The sequence below is a fragment of the Natator depressus genome, chromosome 10 (assembly GCF_965152275.1).
Source record: "Natator depressus isolate rNatDep1 chromosome 10, rNatDep2.hap1, whole genome shotgun sequence".
NCBI classification, from domain to species: domain Eukaryota; kingdom Metazoa; phylum Chordata; order Testudines; family Cheloniidae; genus Natator; species Natator depressus.
In genome coordinates, this window is record NC_134243.1 from 20,078,487 (window position 1) to 20,098,056 (window position 19,570).

The 19,570-nt window shown below is 37.3% G+C and overlaps 1 protein-coding gene across 6 annotated transcripts in view; it reads right to left on the reverse strand.

Annotated features, from left to right (window-relative positions):
- Nucleotides 1–465: 465 nt before the first annotated feature.
- GSPT1 (G1 to S phase transition 1) overlaps nucleotides 466–19,570 on the reverse strand; it is a 36,818-nt gene continuing 17,713 nt past the window's right edge. For 3 of the 6 annotated variants that reach the window (XM_074965417.1, XM_074965414.1, XM_074965419.1), the window contains 12 exons: nucleotides 19,294–19,518; nucleotides 17,951–17,984; nucleotides 15,871–15,948; nucleotides 10,358–10,538; nucleotides 9,824–9,978; nucleotides 8,971–9,111; nucleotides 8,033–8,126; nucleotides 7,589–7,669; nucleotides 4,496–4,669; nucleotides 3,878–3,967; nucleotides 3,080–3,248; nucleotides 466–1,102 (listed from right to left, as the gene is read on the reverse strand). In XM_074965417.1, coding sequence (XP_074821518.1) covers nucleotides 1,050–1,102; nucleotides 3,080–3,248; nucleotides 3,878–3,967; nucleotides 4,496–4,669; nucleotides 7,589–7,669; nucleotides 8,033–8,126; nucleotides 8,971–9,111; nucleotides 9,824–9,978; nucleotides 10,358–10,538; nucleotides 15,871–15,948; nucleotides 17,951–17,984; nucleotides 19,294–19,518 — 1,475 coding nt within the window. In that variant the 3' untranslated portion in view covers nucleotides 466–1,049. Of the gene's footprint in view, nucleotides 1,103–3,079; nucleotides 3,249–3,877; nucleotides 3,968–4,495; nucleotides 4,670–7,588; nucleotides 7,670–8,032; nucleotides 8,127–8,970; nucleotides 9,112–9,823; nucleotides 9,979–10,357; nucleotides 10,539–15,870; nucleotides 15,949–17,950; nucleotides 17,985–19,293; nucleotides 19,522–19,570 lie in introns of all 6 variants that reach the window. The other 3 variants (XM_074965415.1, XM_074965413.1, XM_074965418.1) reach the window with 1 other exon arrangement.

A 19,570-nucleotide genomic window follows, 5' to 3' on the forward strand; every position in this document is an offset into this window, starting at 1 on the left:
GATCTTTAAAACAGCAAGGATTATCCAGCCTTCTAACAGAGAATGAACTAAGTAACTTGTAGAACTGTCACTTTTTTTAACTGGCCCAGTTTTCAGACAAAATCTAGCTCTTATAAATACCAATGCAGGCATTATTGCCACAATTACCATGTTTTTGCAACTTCCATTGATTTACTGGTTGTTAGCATTTTCTGAAGGTAAAAATTTGATTATGCTGTACTTTTTATAAAGACATAGTATGTAGTTCTAGCATTCAAAACCAACTTACTGTGTCTACGAAATTATGTTAAGTTGACTTAGGTTTGCTGTAGATATAAACCAATGTAAAGCTAATAAAGTAGTGCCACATTTGCGGAAAGGTATTTAATTTAAAGAATGCATTAAACACCATTAGGATGGGGCAAAACATTCCTTTTATACAAACTTGGTCAATTGTCTAATTACCTCATTTAAAACGGGGGGGGCGGGGGGGGAGGAGGAGGGAGAGAGCCTCTGAGGAGGTTAGAAATCTCCAAGTAATCGAACATTTAGAATACTTGGAAAGTTAAAAAGCTAATGCAACAGTGTTACATCTGGATAAAAAACATTATTCAAAAGCAATTCCAATACCAAAAAGGATTTCAAATTGAATAGTTTATTAACATGGTAGTTGTCTTTGTAACATGTGTACACACACTCACACACTGAGTGATCTGCCTGGAAAAAAGATGTCTTAATATGCCAGGGGAAATTAAACATTAAAAATCCTTTAGATTTTCATAATTATAGGCAATTATGTCCACATCACTTACAAAGCTATTGCCGAATCTTTGCAAGGAAGCAGAATTTGAGAGAAAAAAAAAAAACTCTTTTTGGGAAATTCAACAGTGGCATAGCAGAGCTCTCAATATGAGAAAGCTGACATAATGTGGACCTTTGCTGTGAAATTTGTCTTTGCAAAATATGGGGAGAAGTTTATCAATGGGCAGAAAATAAGAAGGCGGTGTGAAGTAGGCTTTTGCAGAGTCAATTTTCCTCACAGTATTGTGCAGGGTCGTCAAGAAAAATGCTTAGTCCTTCTCTGGAACCAGTTTCAGAACTTTTCCAATTGCAATGGTCTTACCTAAACCAAGGAGAAAGATGCTTGTGTTAGGTCTTTATTGGTGAATAATGCACTTATATCTAGAAGTGTGAAAGCTTCTAAAACATACAGATTCCTCATGGTGTCAGAGATAATTATATATTAGAGGAAATTACTTTTCATGACAAGAGTACAATAGTGTGTTAATGGGAGCAAAAGTGCCACTCTCTCACAGGAGAGATCAATGTAGATACAAATAAATTGTTCTACATTCATTTGAATTTTTGCTTGCTAAGAGATGCTTCATCATAAGTGCTTTAAGTTATGCTTTTCCAAATTGTACAGGTTGAAGACACCATTCGTGCAAGTTACATTCTAGGACAAGGGAGTACATGGAAGAATTTAAGTAATCATTAAGGGACAGCTCTTAAGGAGCAAAAGCATGTTATTTCAGGAAGTAATTCCATAAGTTTTGTTATGGATGCATACAGCCGGAAGTCGAGAATGAATGGCAAAACAAAGATTGCATCAAGTCATAATATTTTGTCACCAAAAGGCATGTTTTGTCAGGTTAGTGAAAAGTTGTTTGGGAATACCACCTTTTCCTTCTTGTTTGTAGTTCAGCTAGCAGCTGGAGTATCAGTTAGCTCCTGTACTCTGCTTTACCAGAAACACCTGCTTCAAGCTAAATGGATTTAAATAACGTAATCTTAAGTCATTTTTACTTGACGGAGATGTCACGAGAAACTTTCTGTGCAGGTATTCAATACCCAGTTATTGGCACAGAAAAACTGGGGCTGGGGAAAAGGGAAATACTTTTCAGTGTCTGAGCCCAGCAAAGTTTGCAGAATATTATTAGGGCTTCAAGTGCTTAAAAAAAATTAATCACACTTAACAAAACTGATTGTGATTAATCATGTGTAAAAAAATTAATTGCGATTAATCACACTATTAAACAATAATAGAATACTATTTATATAAAGGCAGCACAAATGGAAGGAGGAAACACAGCATAGTAGAGAGACAGGTACACAGAGTGTGTGTGTGTGTGACAGATATGCATTGCCCCTGTAAGTACGCTGACCCCATTCTAAGTACACTACCTTTTTAAGTAGAAGAGCAAGTTGAGACAGCAGCTGTTGCCAGCAAGCTCCCTCCATCCTGAGCCCTGTCATGTCCCCCACCCTGCTCTGTGGAGATCAGGTAAAGGAACAGGGGGTAGGGGACACTCTGACATTAGCGCCCCGCCTTCCCCTCCAGCAAGCAGGAGGCTCCTGGGAGCAGCTCTAAGGCAGAGGGCAGGAGCAGCACATGGCCTGGGCAGCTGGGGGAGGGGATGGACAGCTGAACTGCCCAGCAATTGATAGGCTGCTGGGCGGCTGCCGCACGGGGAATTTAGGGGGCTGCCGGTCCACCCTGATTCCAAGCCCCCACCACCTAGCTCCAACGGGCTGCTCTTCCTGCAAACATTGGACAAAGCAGGCAGCTGCCAAACATTATAAGGGAGCATTGTGAAACTTTAAACAAGCATGTTCTCTAAACGATCAGCAACGAAACAACATTAACCAGGACGACGTTAAGTGAGTTACTGTATCTTTAGTATGCAATACCTGTGAATGCATTTCTACTATTAGCAGCAGCCCTGTTATCTCCTCTCTCTATATACCGTACAATGGCATATCTGTTGTGCAGCAGGAAGAATAAGGAACATTCTTCAACATCCGATGAAGTGAGCTGTAGCTCACGAAAGCTTATGCTCAAATAAATTGGTTAGTCTCTAAGGTGCCACAAGTACTCCTTTTCTTTTTGCGAATACAGACTAACACGGCTGCTACTCTGAAACCATTCTTCTACAGAGAATTTTCTACTAAGTATTGCAGTTAGAAAAGGGACAGCTAGTATTTCCATTTCCAGTTTCTCATTTCAGTATTTTCAGCGTTTGAGATTTCTTATTCTAAGAGTAATAAGATGGTGTATATATACAGAAGCAAACTTTAATAGTTGCACAAGTACTCTTACCCTCATCTCTTAAGGTAAAACGACCCATCTGAGGGAACTCTTTGAATGTCTCAAGGCAGATGGTTCCTGCTGTCCTTAAACGGGCAATGCATACTTGATCTTGTTTCACAAAACGCGGTCGTGTCTTACTTTTTTCTCCTGATTTTTTGTCTACCAAGCAGATTAAGGCCTGTACAAGAATGAGAGGTGTTAGCAAAACACAGCATCATTGACAATTATATTTTCCCCTCAGACATAAAGCCTCAGTATTCCCCAAGCCTCTTTAAAAGTACTGTCTACTTGAAATTGAGTCAATTTTGAAAAGGTAACAGTGGTTTACCTAACACTTGCTTATGAAACACTCACCCCCACCAACTTCTGTGATTTTATAATAATTTTTTTCTGCAAATACCCCTCTCCCTTGTTACTGCAGGAAAAGCTACACAAATTGACTATACTTGGAATACAGTGAAACTTACATATAAAATGCTGTCAAATGCACAAGTAAACAAATTGAAAAAGGGAGAAATATCCCCCCCCCTTTTTTTGGATAGTTTTAGGAAGATATTCAGACAAAAGTGTGACAGTGGACCATATCCTTTTATGATATCAAGTTTGAACAAACAGTAGCATTCAGGACTCCCAAAGCGTTCAGAAGATTTATACATGATGCTTATTATTTGCTGTGTTGTGTTAATGCACCAGGGTCCAATCTGGATTGGAGACCTGTTGCACTATTTTCTGTACAAACAATTGAAAAAAAAGTTCCTGCTCTGAAGAGCATGCTGTCTTTAAGTTAAAGCATTAATATAAACTCACTGTTATCTCGACTTCTTCAATACAGGTATGAATGTGCAGCACTGCATTATAACCAGGGCAGATGATGGATTTGTGCTCAATTATCACTATCTATAAAGTAATATAAAAAGTTATAGTAAACTGCATTCCTCACATATTATATTCTAAAGAGGCAGAGACTAACCAGTTAAGGGCTAGCTATCACACATTTTTATCTAGAACTTCATATACGTGGCATGTCATGTCACTGAATAAAACTTTTCAGAAGCAAACAGCCAACCCCTCACGCTTGTTGGAAAAATGCTGGAAAAATGACTGAATGTCTTATAATACAGAAGTATGCTTACTGAAAAATAACTGATCTATAAGTAGGAAAACAGAATTTTGCTTTAAGATTAGTGATTTCTGAAACTTCAATTAGAATATTCACATTCGGAGTACATTTGTTCAATTCACTCATGACTTTTTTTAAGCAATGATTTTAAATCTTGGATTAAGATTTATGAAATCACACAGTGGTTTTACAGTAGCTGTGAAATTTCTAACTAAATTTCAAATGGTATAGCCTTGTTTAGAGTCATTCACCATCATTAGATACAAGAACCAAGGAATTACAGAACTGTATTTCAGCTAGTGTACCTGGGCATCAAATGTGCGTCCAGAATGACAAAGGTTATTAGGGTCACAGAGTATAAATCCTGGAAGGATCTCCTCCTCTTCAATTCCTTTCAGTCTAATCTTTAGGTTTTCACCTGGGGCTACAGAATCAGTTTCTACATCATCGGAAAGGATTCCAAGAACTTCCACGTTGTGCTTAAAGAAAGCAAGATTTGGATTTTCTGATATATGAAATGTTTTACTTAACGCATGTCACACAAAAAAAATATATCACTAACACAAAAATGTATATTAGACCTATACAGTTTGTCAGCTACATCTCTGCTTCTTCAGTTTAAATATGTTGCACTAGGTGTATTATTATTAGGGCTGTCAATTAATCGCAGTTAACTCACGCGATTAACTCTAAAAAATTAATCATGATTAAAAAAATTAATCGCGATTAATCACAGTTTTAATCGCACTGTTAAACAATAGTATATCAATTGAAATTTATTAAATGTTTGTGGATGTTTTTCTACATTTTCAAATATTGATTTCAATTACAACACAAAATACAAGCGTACAGTACTCTATTTTTGTTACAAATATTTGCACTATAAAAACAACAGTATTTTTCAATTCACCTCATACAAGTACTGTAGTGCAATCTCTATCATGAAAATGCAACTTATGAATGTAAATTATTTTTGTTACATTACTGCACTCAAAAAACAGAACAATGCAAAACTTCAGCGCCTACAAGTCCACTCAGTGCTATTTCTCATTCAGCCAATCGCTATGACAAACAAGTTAGTTGACATTTACGGGAAATAATGCTGCCAACTTCTTATTTACAATGTCACCAGAAAGTGAGAACAGGCATTCACATGGCACTTTTGTAGCCAGCATTGCAAGGTATCTACATGCCAGATATTCTAAGCATTCATATGCCACTTCATGCTTCAGCCACCATTCCAGAGGACATGCTTCCATGCTGATGATGCTCATTTAAAAAAATAATACATTTGTGACTGAACTCCTGGGAGAATTGTATGTCTCTGGCTCTATTTTACTCCCATTCTGCCATATATTTCATGTTATAGTAGTCTCTGATGATGACTCACTACATGTTTATTTTAAGAACACTTTCGCTGCAGATTTGACAAAACGTGAAGAAGGTACAATTTGAGATTTCTAACAATAGTTACAGCACTCGACCCAGGATTTAAGAATCTGAAGTGCCTTCCAAAATCTGATCGGGATGGGGTGTGCAGCATGCTTCCAGAAGTCTTAAAAGAGTAACACTCCGATGCAGAAACAATAGAACCCGAATAACCAAAAAAGAAAATCAACCTTCTGCTGGTGGCATTTGACTCAGATGATGAAAATGAACATGCATCGGTCTGCACTGCTTTGGACTGTTATCCAGCAGAATCTGTCATCAGCATGGGCGCATGTCCTCTGGAATGTTGGCTGAAGCACGAATGGAAATATGAATCTTTAGTGCATCTGGCATTTAAATATCTTGCGACACAAGATACAACAGTGCCATACAAACCCTGTTCTCACTTTCAGGTGACATAGTGAACAAGAAGCGGACAGCATTATCTCCTGCAAATATAAACAAACTTATTTGAGCGACTGGCTGAACAAGAAGTAGGACTGTGAGGACTTGTAGGCTCTAAAGTTTTAAAACAGATTTTATTTTTGAATGCAGTTATTTTTTTCTACATAATTTTACATTTTCAAATAGATTGCACCACAGTACTTATAAGAGGTGAATTGAAAAATACTATTTCTTTTGTTTTTTTACAGTGCAAATATTCGTAATAAAAAATATAAATGAGCACTGTATACTTCATATTCTGTTATAATTGAAATAAATATATTTGAAAATGTGGAAAATATCCAAAAATATTTAAATAAATGGTATTCTATTATTGTTTAACAATGTGATTAACTGCGTGCTTAAACACGATTAATTTTTTTAATTGCTTGACAGCCCTAATTAGAAACTTCACAATTTTATGAAAAACTTGAGCACAGAAGGAAATTTCCTGGTATCACTCAGTTATTAAAATATAGTCTAGCACTTTTTCTGTCCAAAATTCCAATTTATACAACATTGTGATACAATGTATTTAAAATGTTAGTCTAGAGCAAGTTTCAAAAGGCTTCCATCATAGCAAAAGGCACATACATTTATGGAGAAGATCATACGCAAGAGATAAGTCTCATTCACTTTGGGGAGTATATACTGTGGTGTTCTAAATATGTATTATATATCATATTAGAACCAGAACTAATCCAAGTGTCCACAACAGTCAAGTTTTAAATTTCTTGAGAGCTTTATATTCAAAAGATGAAAAGCTAGTATGTGCCAAGGTAACATTTTCTAAAACATTTTCAGCACTCTGATAAAATGAATCATACATCAGAATAAATGAGTGCAGTGAATTTGTTTGCAGATCATATGAGAAGATTCTGTAGAGCTTCCTAAGCAGATTAATATAAAATCAGGATGCAGGTTTATGAATACTTTCAATCAAAACATCATATAATCTAATTTATAGACATCCCTTTATATCATAGCCTGTCCTTTGGTCTCATGCCTTCACTCACCAGTAAGGACCAGTGGGGAAGAATTAGATTAATTTGAAAAGGAGTAAGTGAAAAGAATAAAAAGATTCATCCTACCGGCCAAAGAGTAAAAGGTTTACCACTGTTCACTTTTGTAAGGTTTTAGCTCACTACTGCCATGAACCCAATCAAAGATATACTCAACATCCAGAAAAAAAGTTAACTGCTAAACTCAGATATTAAGCACTGATGTTCCCCCCATAAATTTTACAAGTTTCCACCCAACACTTGTCAGGGATGGTCTAGATAATACTTAGTCCTGCCAGGAGTGCAGGGGACTGGACTTGATGGCCTCTTGGGGTCCCTTGCAGTCCTATAATTTTATGATTTTAAAACATTGAATATTTTCAGAGGCAGTTATATAAAGCTGAATCCTGTTTGACACAGTGCCATATACGGAAGCGCTTAGTTCTGATCAAATTACTTACTGTAAACCAAATTGATTATAGCCTTAGAAACTTCTTAAATACGGAAGGTGAAAACTTGCCATACCTTGTTTGGCATCATCACAAGTTGCTGTCCTTTGCAAATAGAGCCTGATTCCAGCTTTCCCAGGACCACAGTGCCCATATCCTTTGTAAAAAATAAACACTATTTAAAAGCTTATTTTTCTTAAAATACTGCTCTACTTTACTGTTTAATCATAAATGTAGTCAATGCAGATGTAGTCAGTGCAAATGTTGCACTATTGCATTTAAGTTACTATTTTCCAATGAGAAAAGCATCTAAAAGCATGAAAGGGTCAGCATTAGAACATATTTAAAAGCAAATGTCACCCTTTTCAGTCAATCCAGTAGATCAAAAGGTAAATGACACCAGGCCCACCACATTTAAGACAGAACTACAGGAATCCTTTAAAAATAAAGTCAGAGTGGACTACATGGGCCATCTATTTGAAGGTAACAACTAATTTCAAATCCCAGTTTCGTTTTGTACCTTATATTTATCCACAATTGGCAGCCTGATTGGTCCATCAACTGAACGGTTGAAGTTTGGCAAATTATCCAGATATGGAATAAATGGTAATCCGCTAAAAGAGTAAAAATATTTATTTAAACAAACATTTCACTTTGGCTAAACTTTAAACTAACTGTATGGCTTATTCATTATAAGTCAAGGAAAGGATTTCAGCCAAACGCAGCAGAGGGAAAGAACTTTAACCTCTAAACAATGAAATCCTTAACACCACTAACTCGTGTATGTTAACATAGATCAACCGTGGTGATGCAAAGTGGTTATACTGCTTACATTCACACCATTTAATTTTAAAACCACATTACAAGCATTTTTTAGAACAGTTCATTAGTCCATTGAGACTCTTGCTAGATAGATATGCTAAATCTGTTCCAGGAGTGTGAACATAATAGGCTAGTTTTCACAGTGGTTTTCATTAACATGGTTTAATTGCCTTGAGCCATATCAGCAAACATAGCATTAAATAACTATGACCTGTGTCCACAATCTTATTAGGGTTCTACACAGACTATTCACATCGAACTGTTTTTCACCCTGGCCCCACACACCCAACATGAAATGACTGGAAAATTCAAGTGGCAGTACAGCACTTTCAAGATCTCACAAGGCAAGGAAAATACTCTGTTATGGTCTGTGGTAACCTTTAATTGAACATACAACAGAAATAGTGCTTTTGTAGCAAATTCTCTTCAACAGTGCCCAAATGATTCTGCTTTACTTCTTGGTCATATTATTTTCTATTTCCTTTGCAATGATAGTCTTCCCTCACGTATACGTTAGTCAATCAGATTGCTTCGGACTACAAGTTACAAACCTATACTTCCACCTAGCTTTATTGTATTACTGCCTATTAATGAACTATTACTATTTCCCCAACATGTTAACACTAAGTTACTTACATATACCAAGGACAGAAATCAGATTGCTCTTTAAGGTTTGCTCCAGTCAGTCCCGAGCAGGGCATAAAATGAATATCTTTTTTGGGATTGAAGCCAACTTTCTTCAAAAATGGCACCAGTTTCTCTTTACATTCTTCATATCTATTAAAATTGACATGCATCTCAATCATGTTGAATTAAGAAATTCCAGTAAAGTTCTATTTTTCTATTTGAAATCTAATATTACAATAAAAATTAAGAAATCTTGCTGATTAGATCAATATTCTGGATTTGATCAAGTTTTCTGGAAGTGACTTGCCAATCAATTTGCCACATGCAGCTACTTTAGCAATGTGTGCTTACTGCCCCCACCCCCAACAAGCTGAGGGAATAAAAAAGTTTTATATAAATGTGCTGAATGCCCTCTTAGCTTAGTTCCTGGAGTTATTCAAATTATTGTTGAAGTAGATGAAAATCTGGCAAACTGACTTAACACTCTCTCTCGTATATAATTTTTTTTTTTTTGAGAGAGAGAGAGAGAGAGAGAGAGAGAGAGAGAGATATATACACACACACTCTCCAAGTTTCAAGGCATTTAAAGTTTTCCTAACTCTCAACTGATATTAGAGGCTTGTGGCTTTGTTAGACATACATGCACAACAAACAGTTAAAATACATAATTATCTACTTTGCCAGTGGATGCTCTGCAGATTATGCCTGTATTCTCAGGCCCACCATCCTTCCAGTCAAGTATCAAATGAGGCTTTGGCAAAAAAAACAGCCCTAACTGGAAATTACTGTAGCTTGTAGCTCAGCTATAGTTAATTACATGAAAATACTGAAAAAATAATTTTTACTTCATAGAAACACTCACCTTTCATTACTCCAGTTTACAGTTGGATCATCCATTTTATTAATAAGAACTATTAAATGTTTTACACCTGCTGTTTTTGCTAACATGGCATGTTCTCTTGTTTGTCCCCCTTTTTCAAATCCAGTTTCAAACTCTCCTTTTCTTGCAGAAATAACCTAAATTTTAAAAAAGTGTTAAGTATTAAAAAAGAAACAACCCAACAACTTAAGAATTCAAATTATTCTCACTTCTTCTGCAATTAAATCAAAAGGACAATGCATGATTTACAGCCTTACATTCAATAGTGCAATAAACCCTGAACACACAAACATCATATCACAATCTAACTCAAAACCATTTAACAGTGCTGACATTAGAAGCTGAGTAACAGTGTACCTATCAGAACTAAATTACATACAAATATTACTTGATTGCTACATTAAGATTTGAAAATTTCAGAGACCACAACTGACCAGATATTCTTATAGATGTAATTCTGATCTAGCTATTTGTAGCAATACCATTAAGTGTAGATGTCCAATTTGTTTTTCTTACCAAAACAGCCAGATCAGCTTGAGAAGCCCCGCCAATCATATTTGGAACAAAGCTCTTATGCCCTGGGGCATCTAGGATTGTGAAGTGTTTCTTCTCTGTTTCAAAATAGGCACGGCCCACTTCTACTGTTTTACCTTTGTCTCGTTCTTCTTGATTTGTGTCTAAGGCCCAAGACAGGTACCTGCAAAAATACATTATTCTAGTTCTGCATTAAAATTTACTACACTAATATTTTGGTTTTCTTTAAAACATTGTTTATGAAAAACAGTCTTTAACTGCCTCAACAACACTGACAACTTTTAGCATTTCTAAGATCGAGGCATATAGATGTAAGATTTTGTACAGACAGGACACCCTTGTAGTGCTAAATCATTACTACTACAACATATAGCATTAAACTAATTATACTTCTGTGATGGCTAAGAAGATACTTGTATTCCAAATCCTTACTTTCATGCCTTAATTCCCTGAAGTTATGTTTTGAGCACATACATACACTTCATGCTTCTCCTCAGCTTAGAGATAAATTGCTATCTGAAGAAACTCCAACAGATTAATGGTCAACTTTATAATGGAAAAAAGTTTCAGTGCTTTCTTCCTTTTATGCACAGATAACAAAACAGGTTTTGACCTGGCACAAACAATCCTTCCTAGGGAATGTGCACTTTGTTAAGTTTAAAAAAAAAAAGTTAGTTATGAAATAAATATGACCTTAAAAATTGCATCAAAAAATTACAGGAAGTTGAGGTTTTAGTGCCTAGGATTTCAATTTTTGCCCACTCCTCTTAGGCGCAATTTTGTACACTCTTTCATATACATGCTCTTCTAGGCATTCAAATGCGATTGCCAGTGCAGAGTCAAATATACCTTTGCTTCAACTTTCTTTCATATTCACCACGCACTCCACTTCCAAGTCCCCAAAACTGTTGTCACAATATCAGAACAGATTTCACATGACTGGAAGTTCAGTTATTCTTCCCAATGCCTCAATTAATATCTTAATCCTTTAATGCTAACACCAGGTTGGTATACAATATTCCATGTGACAAACAAGGACAGAGTTAAAATTGGTATGACTACTGTAATTCTCTATTTTCTAACTTATGCATAAAAATCATCATAATTTCGTATTTATTTATTTATTGGTAAAGAATGGAAGAGTGTGCTGACCCAAACTTGGTGATGCAATTATAAAGTCCTTGTTTCAATAGGGAACCTTATAGTTTCAAATAAACGTTTATTTGACAAAGGTAAATGAAGAAAACACTACTCCAATCCATTGTTCATGTTGTGTCAAAGACTTGAGCTGTAGAGACAGTTGTTTCTTCAATGATGTTTTAATAGTCCCTATTTACTACTTGTATTATAAGTGGGTAGAACCTTGTCCTGGATATAAGGCAGAGCTGATGCCCTCTAGGAAGAACAAAAACTATGACACACACACACACACACACACACACACACACGCTGCAAAGACAGGTTTTGAGAGACCCAAACCTGAGATGATCTGTTCACCCCCAGTAATTGGTGTGCTACAGCATGTAGCAGGGATTGCTAGGATCTCCTGCTATACCCCTTTCAATAAACAAATTGAAAGTTATTTTCTTGACAGAAAGAAGAGATATTCTTTGCCATCTGAAAAGAACATTTCATGATCTCCCAAGGAGGCATACTACAGGAAGCCAGATCTTGCTTCTGAATCAGTTTTCTAGATCTCAAAGGTGAGCATGTAGACATGGATTCAAGCTTTTTGGGGGGACGGAGTGAAGAAGGGATGGGGAAAAAAGATAAGTACTTATCTGTATTGTAGCGGTTTGAGATTTGTGTGCAGACATGTACTCTGCTCCAGCTTTAGTGCGCCAGGCATGCACAATCTGAGTAGAACACACATATCTGCACCCACATCTCGAAGAACAGCAGTTACAATACAAGTAAACTTTTTTCTTCAAGCGGTAGCAGATGTATATTCCACTCAGGTGACTCACAAGCAGTTTCAGTAGGCAGTGAACAATGACTGCAGAACTTCTGTCCCAAAGTTTGCATCTGACCTAGATGATGTAGTGATAGCATAATGTTTGGTAAAAGTATGCATGGAAGACCATTTAGCATCCCTACAAATGTCCAATATTGAAGCATGACTGAGGAATGAGATCAATGTCACCTGGGCTCTCATCGAATGAGCCTGTAATGTCTGTGGGGTGTAGTCTGAGCTACTCCAAAAACCATGATCTGGAAATCTGCATTGAGATTGGCTGACTTTTCATCCAATCCGCATAGGAGACAAAAAAATATATTTGAGGTGGTGAATTAAATGGTTTAGTGCTTTCCAGATGGATGTGTAGTGGTGCTTGGCATTCTAACATATAGAGATACTACTCATCTGCATTTGAGTGTGGCTTAGGAAAGTATATAGTCAAGTAAATAACCTGATAAAGGTGAAACTACGAAATCACCCTAGACAAAAGCTTTGGATGTGGTTTTAAGGACACAGTCTTTGAAAAACTGACTAAAAAGAGGTTTGTAACTTCCTGATTTCTTGCAGATGTTATAACCACAAGAGTGTCTCCCTTCTCCCAAAAGATAGCCTACAAGTAGGTTGTCATCAGCTCAAATGGAGGAACCATGAGGGTGGCCAGCACAGTATTCGAGTCCCACAATAGGTTCATTTCCTTCACAGGAGGAAACAGGGAGACTATACCTTTCAGAAATCTCATTGCCATGGAGGAAGTGTAAAGGGTAATCCAAAATGTCCTGAACATGAGCCAACATGGGGTGAATTTCCTTAAATATCAACCAAACCGAAAAATGCATCCACTTAACCAAAGAAGTAGTTCTAATAGATGGTTTTCTACTATTAAGTAGGATCCTCTGAAGTGCTTCCGAGAATTACCTTTCTTTCTCCTCTCGCCATGTAGTGAGGTGTAGATTACTCAGTGCCGATGAACAGCCTGGCCATGGTACTGAAGCAGGTCAGAAGGAGGGGAAGAGATTTGGGTGGTCGAACAGACAAATTGAGAAAGCACATTGTCTTGGCCAAGCCAGCACACTAAGTATCAATTGGTCCAACTTCAGTTTGAGGATAATCTGAAAGGGGTTTGGAGAAAGGCATAGATCAGGTGCATTCCCCAGTACAGATGGAAGGCATTGGTTAAAGATCTTGCACTAAGTCCCCTCGGGAACCAAACTGACGGCTCTTCTTGTTGTCCTTTGTTGCACCTAGTTGATGAATGGGATTCCCCATTCCTTGAAAATGGGCTCACCGTGCTGCTTTTTAGAGATCACTCATGATTGTTGGAGAAAGTCCTGCTGAGATGGTCAGTCAACTGGTTTTGAGAGCCTGGTAAATGTGCTACCGTGGGTATGTCGTCTTCCTTGATGCAGAAATGCCAAAAATTTATTGCTTCCTGACAAAGTTGGTTGGAGTAGGCACCTCTCTACTTGTTCACATAAACACACTGCAGTGGTATTGTTGGTGAGTATGTGAACCATTGCTTCCCTCATCTGATCCTGGAAGGCACTGTAAATGACTTGAAACTCCACTACTTTGATATGACATGATGCTTCCTGCCCTGACCACAAACTCTGAACCTTTAACATTCCTAGATGTGTGTCCACAATGTGGGGGAGCATCAGTGACTACAGTTCTGGTTGGCAGAGGATGGGCAAAAGGAATAATACCCTGGTACACATTGTTCTGTTTTTCCTACCACTGTAGTGTCCAGTATCTCTGGAGGCCCTCAGACAAGCCTGTCCTATGACTCGCAGCTCACCACAGACCTACTTCAACCATGATTGAAGAGGATGAAGACAACTTCACGTGTTGAATCATGTAAGTAACTTCAGGCATACACGGACCATGGTCAGACGAGATTGGAGATCCAGACAACGAACTGAACTGTTTGCAATCATACATGTGGGAGAAAAGCCCTCAAATTCATGGTCTAGTAGGCCCCACAGAACTCGATTTGAGTTGGAGTCCAAGTCAACCCCAATCAATTGAAGAAGTCCAGTGTGAACTGAGGACTTGTTCCTCAGAAATGCCTTTCACTAGCCAATTGTCTAGGAACAGAAAGATATGAATTCCCCTCCTTCTCAGATAGGCTGCTGTTACCATTGTCATGCATTTGGTAAAGATGCACAAGGCTGACGATGGGCCAGTGGTGAGAACTGTGTACTGATAAAGTTGACTGGCGACAAGAAATCTCATAAATTGCCTGTGGCCTGGGAAAACTGCTAAATGGAAATAGGTGTCCTGAAGACTGAGAACAAACCCATCATTGTGATTCAAAGTGGGGGGAAAAGTAGCCAGGATAAACATGCAGAATCTCATAAACTTGAATTGTTGAGATTGCAGAGACTGAGGATAGGTCTCACCCCTTCCTTGGACTTGGGCATCAGGAAATACCGAGAGTAGAATACTTTTTTCAGATGAAAAGAAGGAACACCTCCGCTATAACTTCCAGAGCACACACAGTCTGGACCTGCTGAAGAAGCAGTTACACATGAGAGGGGTCCCTCAAAAGGAATGGGGAAAAGGCCTGATGTATAGTAAAGCTGAAGACATACCTCTCAATTTTCAAGCCTTTTAATGTGTGGCAAGTCACTGAAATATCTGACCACAAACAAAATCTGTGTTTCACATTTCAGTTGCACATCATGCCATATTTTAAGTTTAAAACTTGTTTTTAAAATATGTTCCCTCACTTTATAACTCAAAGCATTTCTGAAACAGGATATGGATGAGAAAGAAGGTCTCTGCCCAGAATACTCAGGATTTTGTTGGAGGGGCCCTACGTGGTTTTATCATGGGATTCTAATGGAAAAGGTGGTCCCTACATAGGCTTACCTCAATACAATTAATTCATGCCACCTTCTATCTCTCTACCTTATCCAAATACAATTAATTCAGGTCAAAATCTACCTCTCTGCATTACTTCATAGCTATTGCCTCTAATGAGGTCCACTTCTGCTGCACGCCCTCTCCATACCCTCCAAGAAGCAGGAGATGTTTCTGAGAGGGTACACAGCCACCCAGGAACTGTTGGTGGAGGAAGGAGGCCGCAAGGTGGCTCTTCACAGCCTGGGAGGCTAACAGTTCAGGGCCCTATTTCATTCACTCACCCCATTAGGTGAAGAGTTTTGTGATCCAACCTGCTCCCTCCCTCCCGAGCTTTCCTCCCTCTGACTCCTCTTTCATACAGTACTTATAGGGGAAGGGCAGAAATATGCAAGACCACCCCTTCTGTCTGAGGATGGTTTCCTTCTTCCATCACCCCTACCAGTCAGCTGCTATTGTGCAGCACCACAAATTAAGGCAATATTGTGTACGATATGGAAGCAAAATCTGCTCCAGCATGGAATGCACTGCATAATGTAGCACACATCAAATCCCTGGCTGGAAAAATTCTGGAAAAAACAAAAAGGAACCAAATACTATAAGGAAAACTTCAAAACAGTCTGCCCTCAGGAGCTAAAAAAGGATGCCATGTTATAGTCTTAGGTAAGATTCATACCAGGTTTCTCTGTTTTTCTCTTTAGCTTCTCTTTCATATTTCTCAAGTGTTCTTTTGTCAACCATTCCTGTTAAGTACCTGGGGCGTGAGGAAGGGGAAAAAAAAAAGAAAAAAAGACATTTTACATTAAGTACATGGCAACTAAATTTCTATTCAAATGGAGTATATCAGCAGTTCTCAAAGTGTGGCTCGGGACCCCAAAATGGGTCATGACCCCCTTTTAATGGGGTCACCAGGGCTGGCATTAGACTTGCTAGGACCCAGGTCTGAAGCTGAAGCCCGAGCTCCACTGCCTGGAGATGAAGCCGCAGCCTGAGGGCTTCAGGCCTAGGTGGTGGGGCACAGGTTACAGGCCCCCCCTGCCTCGCGTGGCGGGGCTCGAGCGGGCTCATGCTTTGGTCCCCCCCTTCCTGGCGTCATGTAGTAATTTTTCTTGTCAGAAGGAGGTCGTGGTGCAATGAAGTTTGAGAACCCCTGGAGTATATGATCTGATTACTCTGTAGATCTGAGGTATGGTCTGAAAATGGTAACAATGGAATTTCTGCTCTCAGAAGAGCAATTCCATAATTCAAAAAGTAAGGCATGACTATCTGTTAAGAAAGTAAAGGGCAAACAAGGCATAAGCCTACCTACTACATGAGCTCCACAGTTTAAAAGGTAAACAAATGACATTCTTAAAATAAAAAAACAGAAGGCTGTATATTACATTTTAAAATGCTTCAATTTAATAAATTTTAAAAGAGTACAAAATCTAATATATTCGTTTCACAGACATGACCGCCCAAGGAATGGTCTTCATTTAGAATGTCTTTTAATCAAGCAAGTACTATTTTTCAGGACTGTTTTAAAACAAGTGTTTAAAGGAAAATATACACACACACAGAGACATCCATAGTTAGAATACAACAGTTACAGAAGATTGGATTAGTCAAAACTTCCAATTTATTTGTTAAATCTTAAAACAAATAAATGTTAGAGACAATAAAACCACGTACAAGAGACACAAAATATAAAAGGAGAAAAGGAAAAGAGGTATCAGCAACTAAAAGCATTATATTCTAAACCAAACCAGATCATAAGTGACTGAGTCACTGCCCATAGAACTACAAAATGGTAATCGAAATCAGAAACCTTGGCATATAAGTTTACATAAAAGAAAAATGCTAACAGTTAGGTGAAGGCTAAAGACAAATACCTTTGACCAGCGCCTTTTTAAATTGGCAAGGAAAGGAAAATTGCATTTTTCCACAGATCTTTTGCATATTAAAAGCCTAGAGATCTATATTAGATACTCTTTGTATAATACTAACATATCAGTTATGTTGCTTTTCCTTAAAGCTTCAATCCGATCTTTTAATGGTAAGAATGGGTCTGTTTAGTTTAGAAAGGAAACTAGTAAGTGGGGAAATTATAGCAGCATTCAGAATAATTAATGGCTGAGAGAAGGTAGAGACCCTATTTACTTTTTCTCATAATAAAAAAGGGATATGCAACAAAATTTAAAAAGGCATACTTTTTTTTTAAAAAAAAACTACAGAACTAACTTATGCAACTAATTGACACAAAGTATCGACATAGAACTTTTAAAAATTAACACCTAAGTGGATAATGAGTGCTTCCAGTGACAGAGATTAAAATATACTCTTGTGGCTTAAGAGTGTGACATCGTGCGGCATAGTAAAAGCCAACTTCTAAAAGGCTGGCCTTATGAAAACACTTCTCCTATGGGAAAGGAATTTCAGATTTGTTCAGTACTTGTTTAATTTATATAAAGAAAACTGACAGTTTATAATCTGGAATTATTTAAAATCAATATCTGGATTTCAATATATGAATAATGATAATATCAAATGCTGAGCATATTCAAATCAAAGACAATGACTTACTAAATTAATAGACCTGGAGTGGTATTTCATTAAAAAAAAACAACAAAAAAAAAAACCAAAAAACAGATTAAAAAAACCAAAAAACAGTCTATGCTCACTAAAACCAATCATACTATTTACTTCCCATGCGTTATAATTCACAATATTAAAGACTGTAATAATTTAAAGAAATCTTATTTTTAAAAATTACGTACATTATTTGTCCTCCAATGGTTGATTTACCAGCATCTAAAAAACATACAAAACAAAGATACTTTAAAGTCATTCCATCTTAAGTATTAAAAAAAAATAAAATAAAATAAAAAAGAGAAAGTTAGGTCCATCAAACCCATTTCATGACAATATAGCATTGTTTTGTAGGACACGTTTTCTAGTAATTTGTCCTCCAGTACTTTAATGTAGATACTCCATTAAAATGTCTCAATGGAGTATCTACAACTTCTCTTGAAAGATTATTCCCCAATTTAAGATTTCATTGTCAGTACAATATATTCAGTCTGCATTTTTCCCATCACCCTTAATTATTATTTTCCATCTTTCATACTTTCATCCTTCACTTTTTTTGATTGTCTAAAAACACTTAGAGTGGGACAGTGGCATAGAAGTGTTTCTCTCAATTTCTGGTCAACTCCTCCATTTCTGTTGCTTCTCTCTGAATTCTCCAGTTTGTTAATAGCATTTTGATTGTGTAGCACCAATATTTCAGGTATGGTTTTACCAGAAATGGATTAAAAGAAAACATTTCCCTGCAAAGGATTTTTGTTTTTTTGCAGGAGAGGTTTTTGGGTAGTCTTCACCTAACCTACCAAGCCAAGAAAAATGCCAAGCAGATCCTCATCTGAGGCCATAAGTATGGATATTATTTTGACCAAGAGAACACAGGTTTTCTATACCCTTTTCTTAGATGTTACTTCACTATTTAAAAAAAAAAGCAGCATTATTAGAACAAGATGGTAGCATCACCTCAAAGCAGGATGCACACTTTCATTTCCCTAGAAGGGAGCAGGATTAATTTCTGGCATGGAACAAGAGCCCAGAAATTGCTCTACATATACAGCACCTGCTATGCAGTGGGCGAGAGAGAGGCCATCCAGGATCATTCTAAAGAATGTCATAAAATTGAACAGCAGCAGCATTTTTGTAAAAGAAAGAAAACGGTATTTCAGATATCAACTTTTATATTAAGTAGCATCAGAATATGATACTGAAAAAGCTATTAATAATCATTCATCTATGATGGGGTTATTCATGCAACCTAATTATTCTAGGCAAGTAAAGCCTCTGCCCCAAGGATTCAAATCTTCAGCCAAAATTGTACATAATAGCCTAGTTTATTAGATTCCAAAGAAATATTACTAATATTTGTCGTCAACCTTATTTAAAAATTATTCTGCCAATTCTAGTAACCTGTTAACCTACAAAGGGAGAGCGAAAGTCACAATTTCGATTCATTAAAGGGCAGAGTTATACAATAACTCATCATTGTGTTATCAGAAATCTCTATCCCTTGTCCTGCAGTTGTTTATCTGTAACTTACCTACATGCCCAATGAATACTACATTTACATGTTCTTTTTTAGGAGCACCTGGTGGTGCTACTACAGATTTAGGTGTTGGTATTTCCTCCTCTTCCTCCATCATTTCCTGGGCACTCTCCTCAGTATGCCCTGCATCTGCTGACGGGCCACCTCCCAGCTCTGCTTCACATGTTTCTTCTTTGTGATCCCATGATTCTTCAGGGGACATTTCTGTCTCTCCATTTTCTACTAGAATGAAATGAAGTACATTCAAATAAATTAAGAATGTAACTCAGAA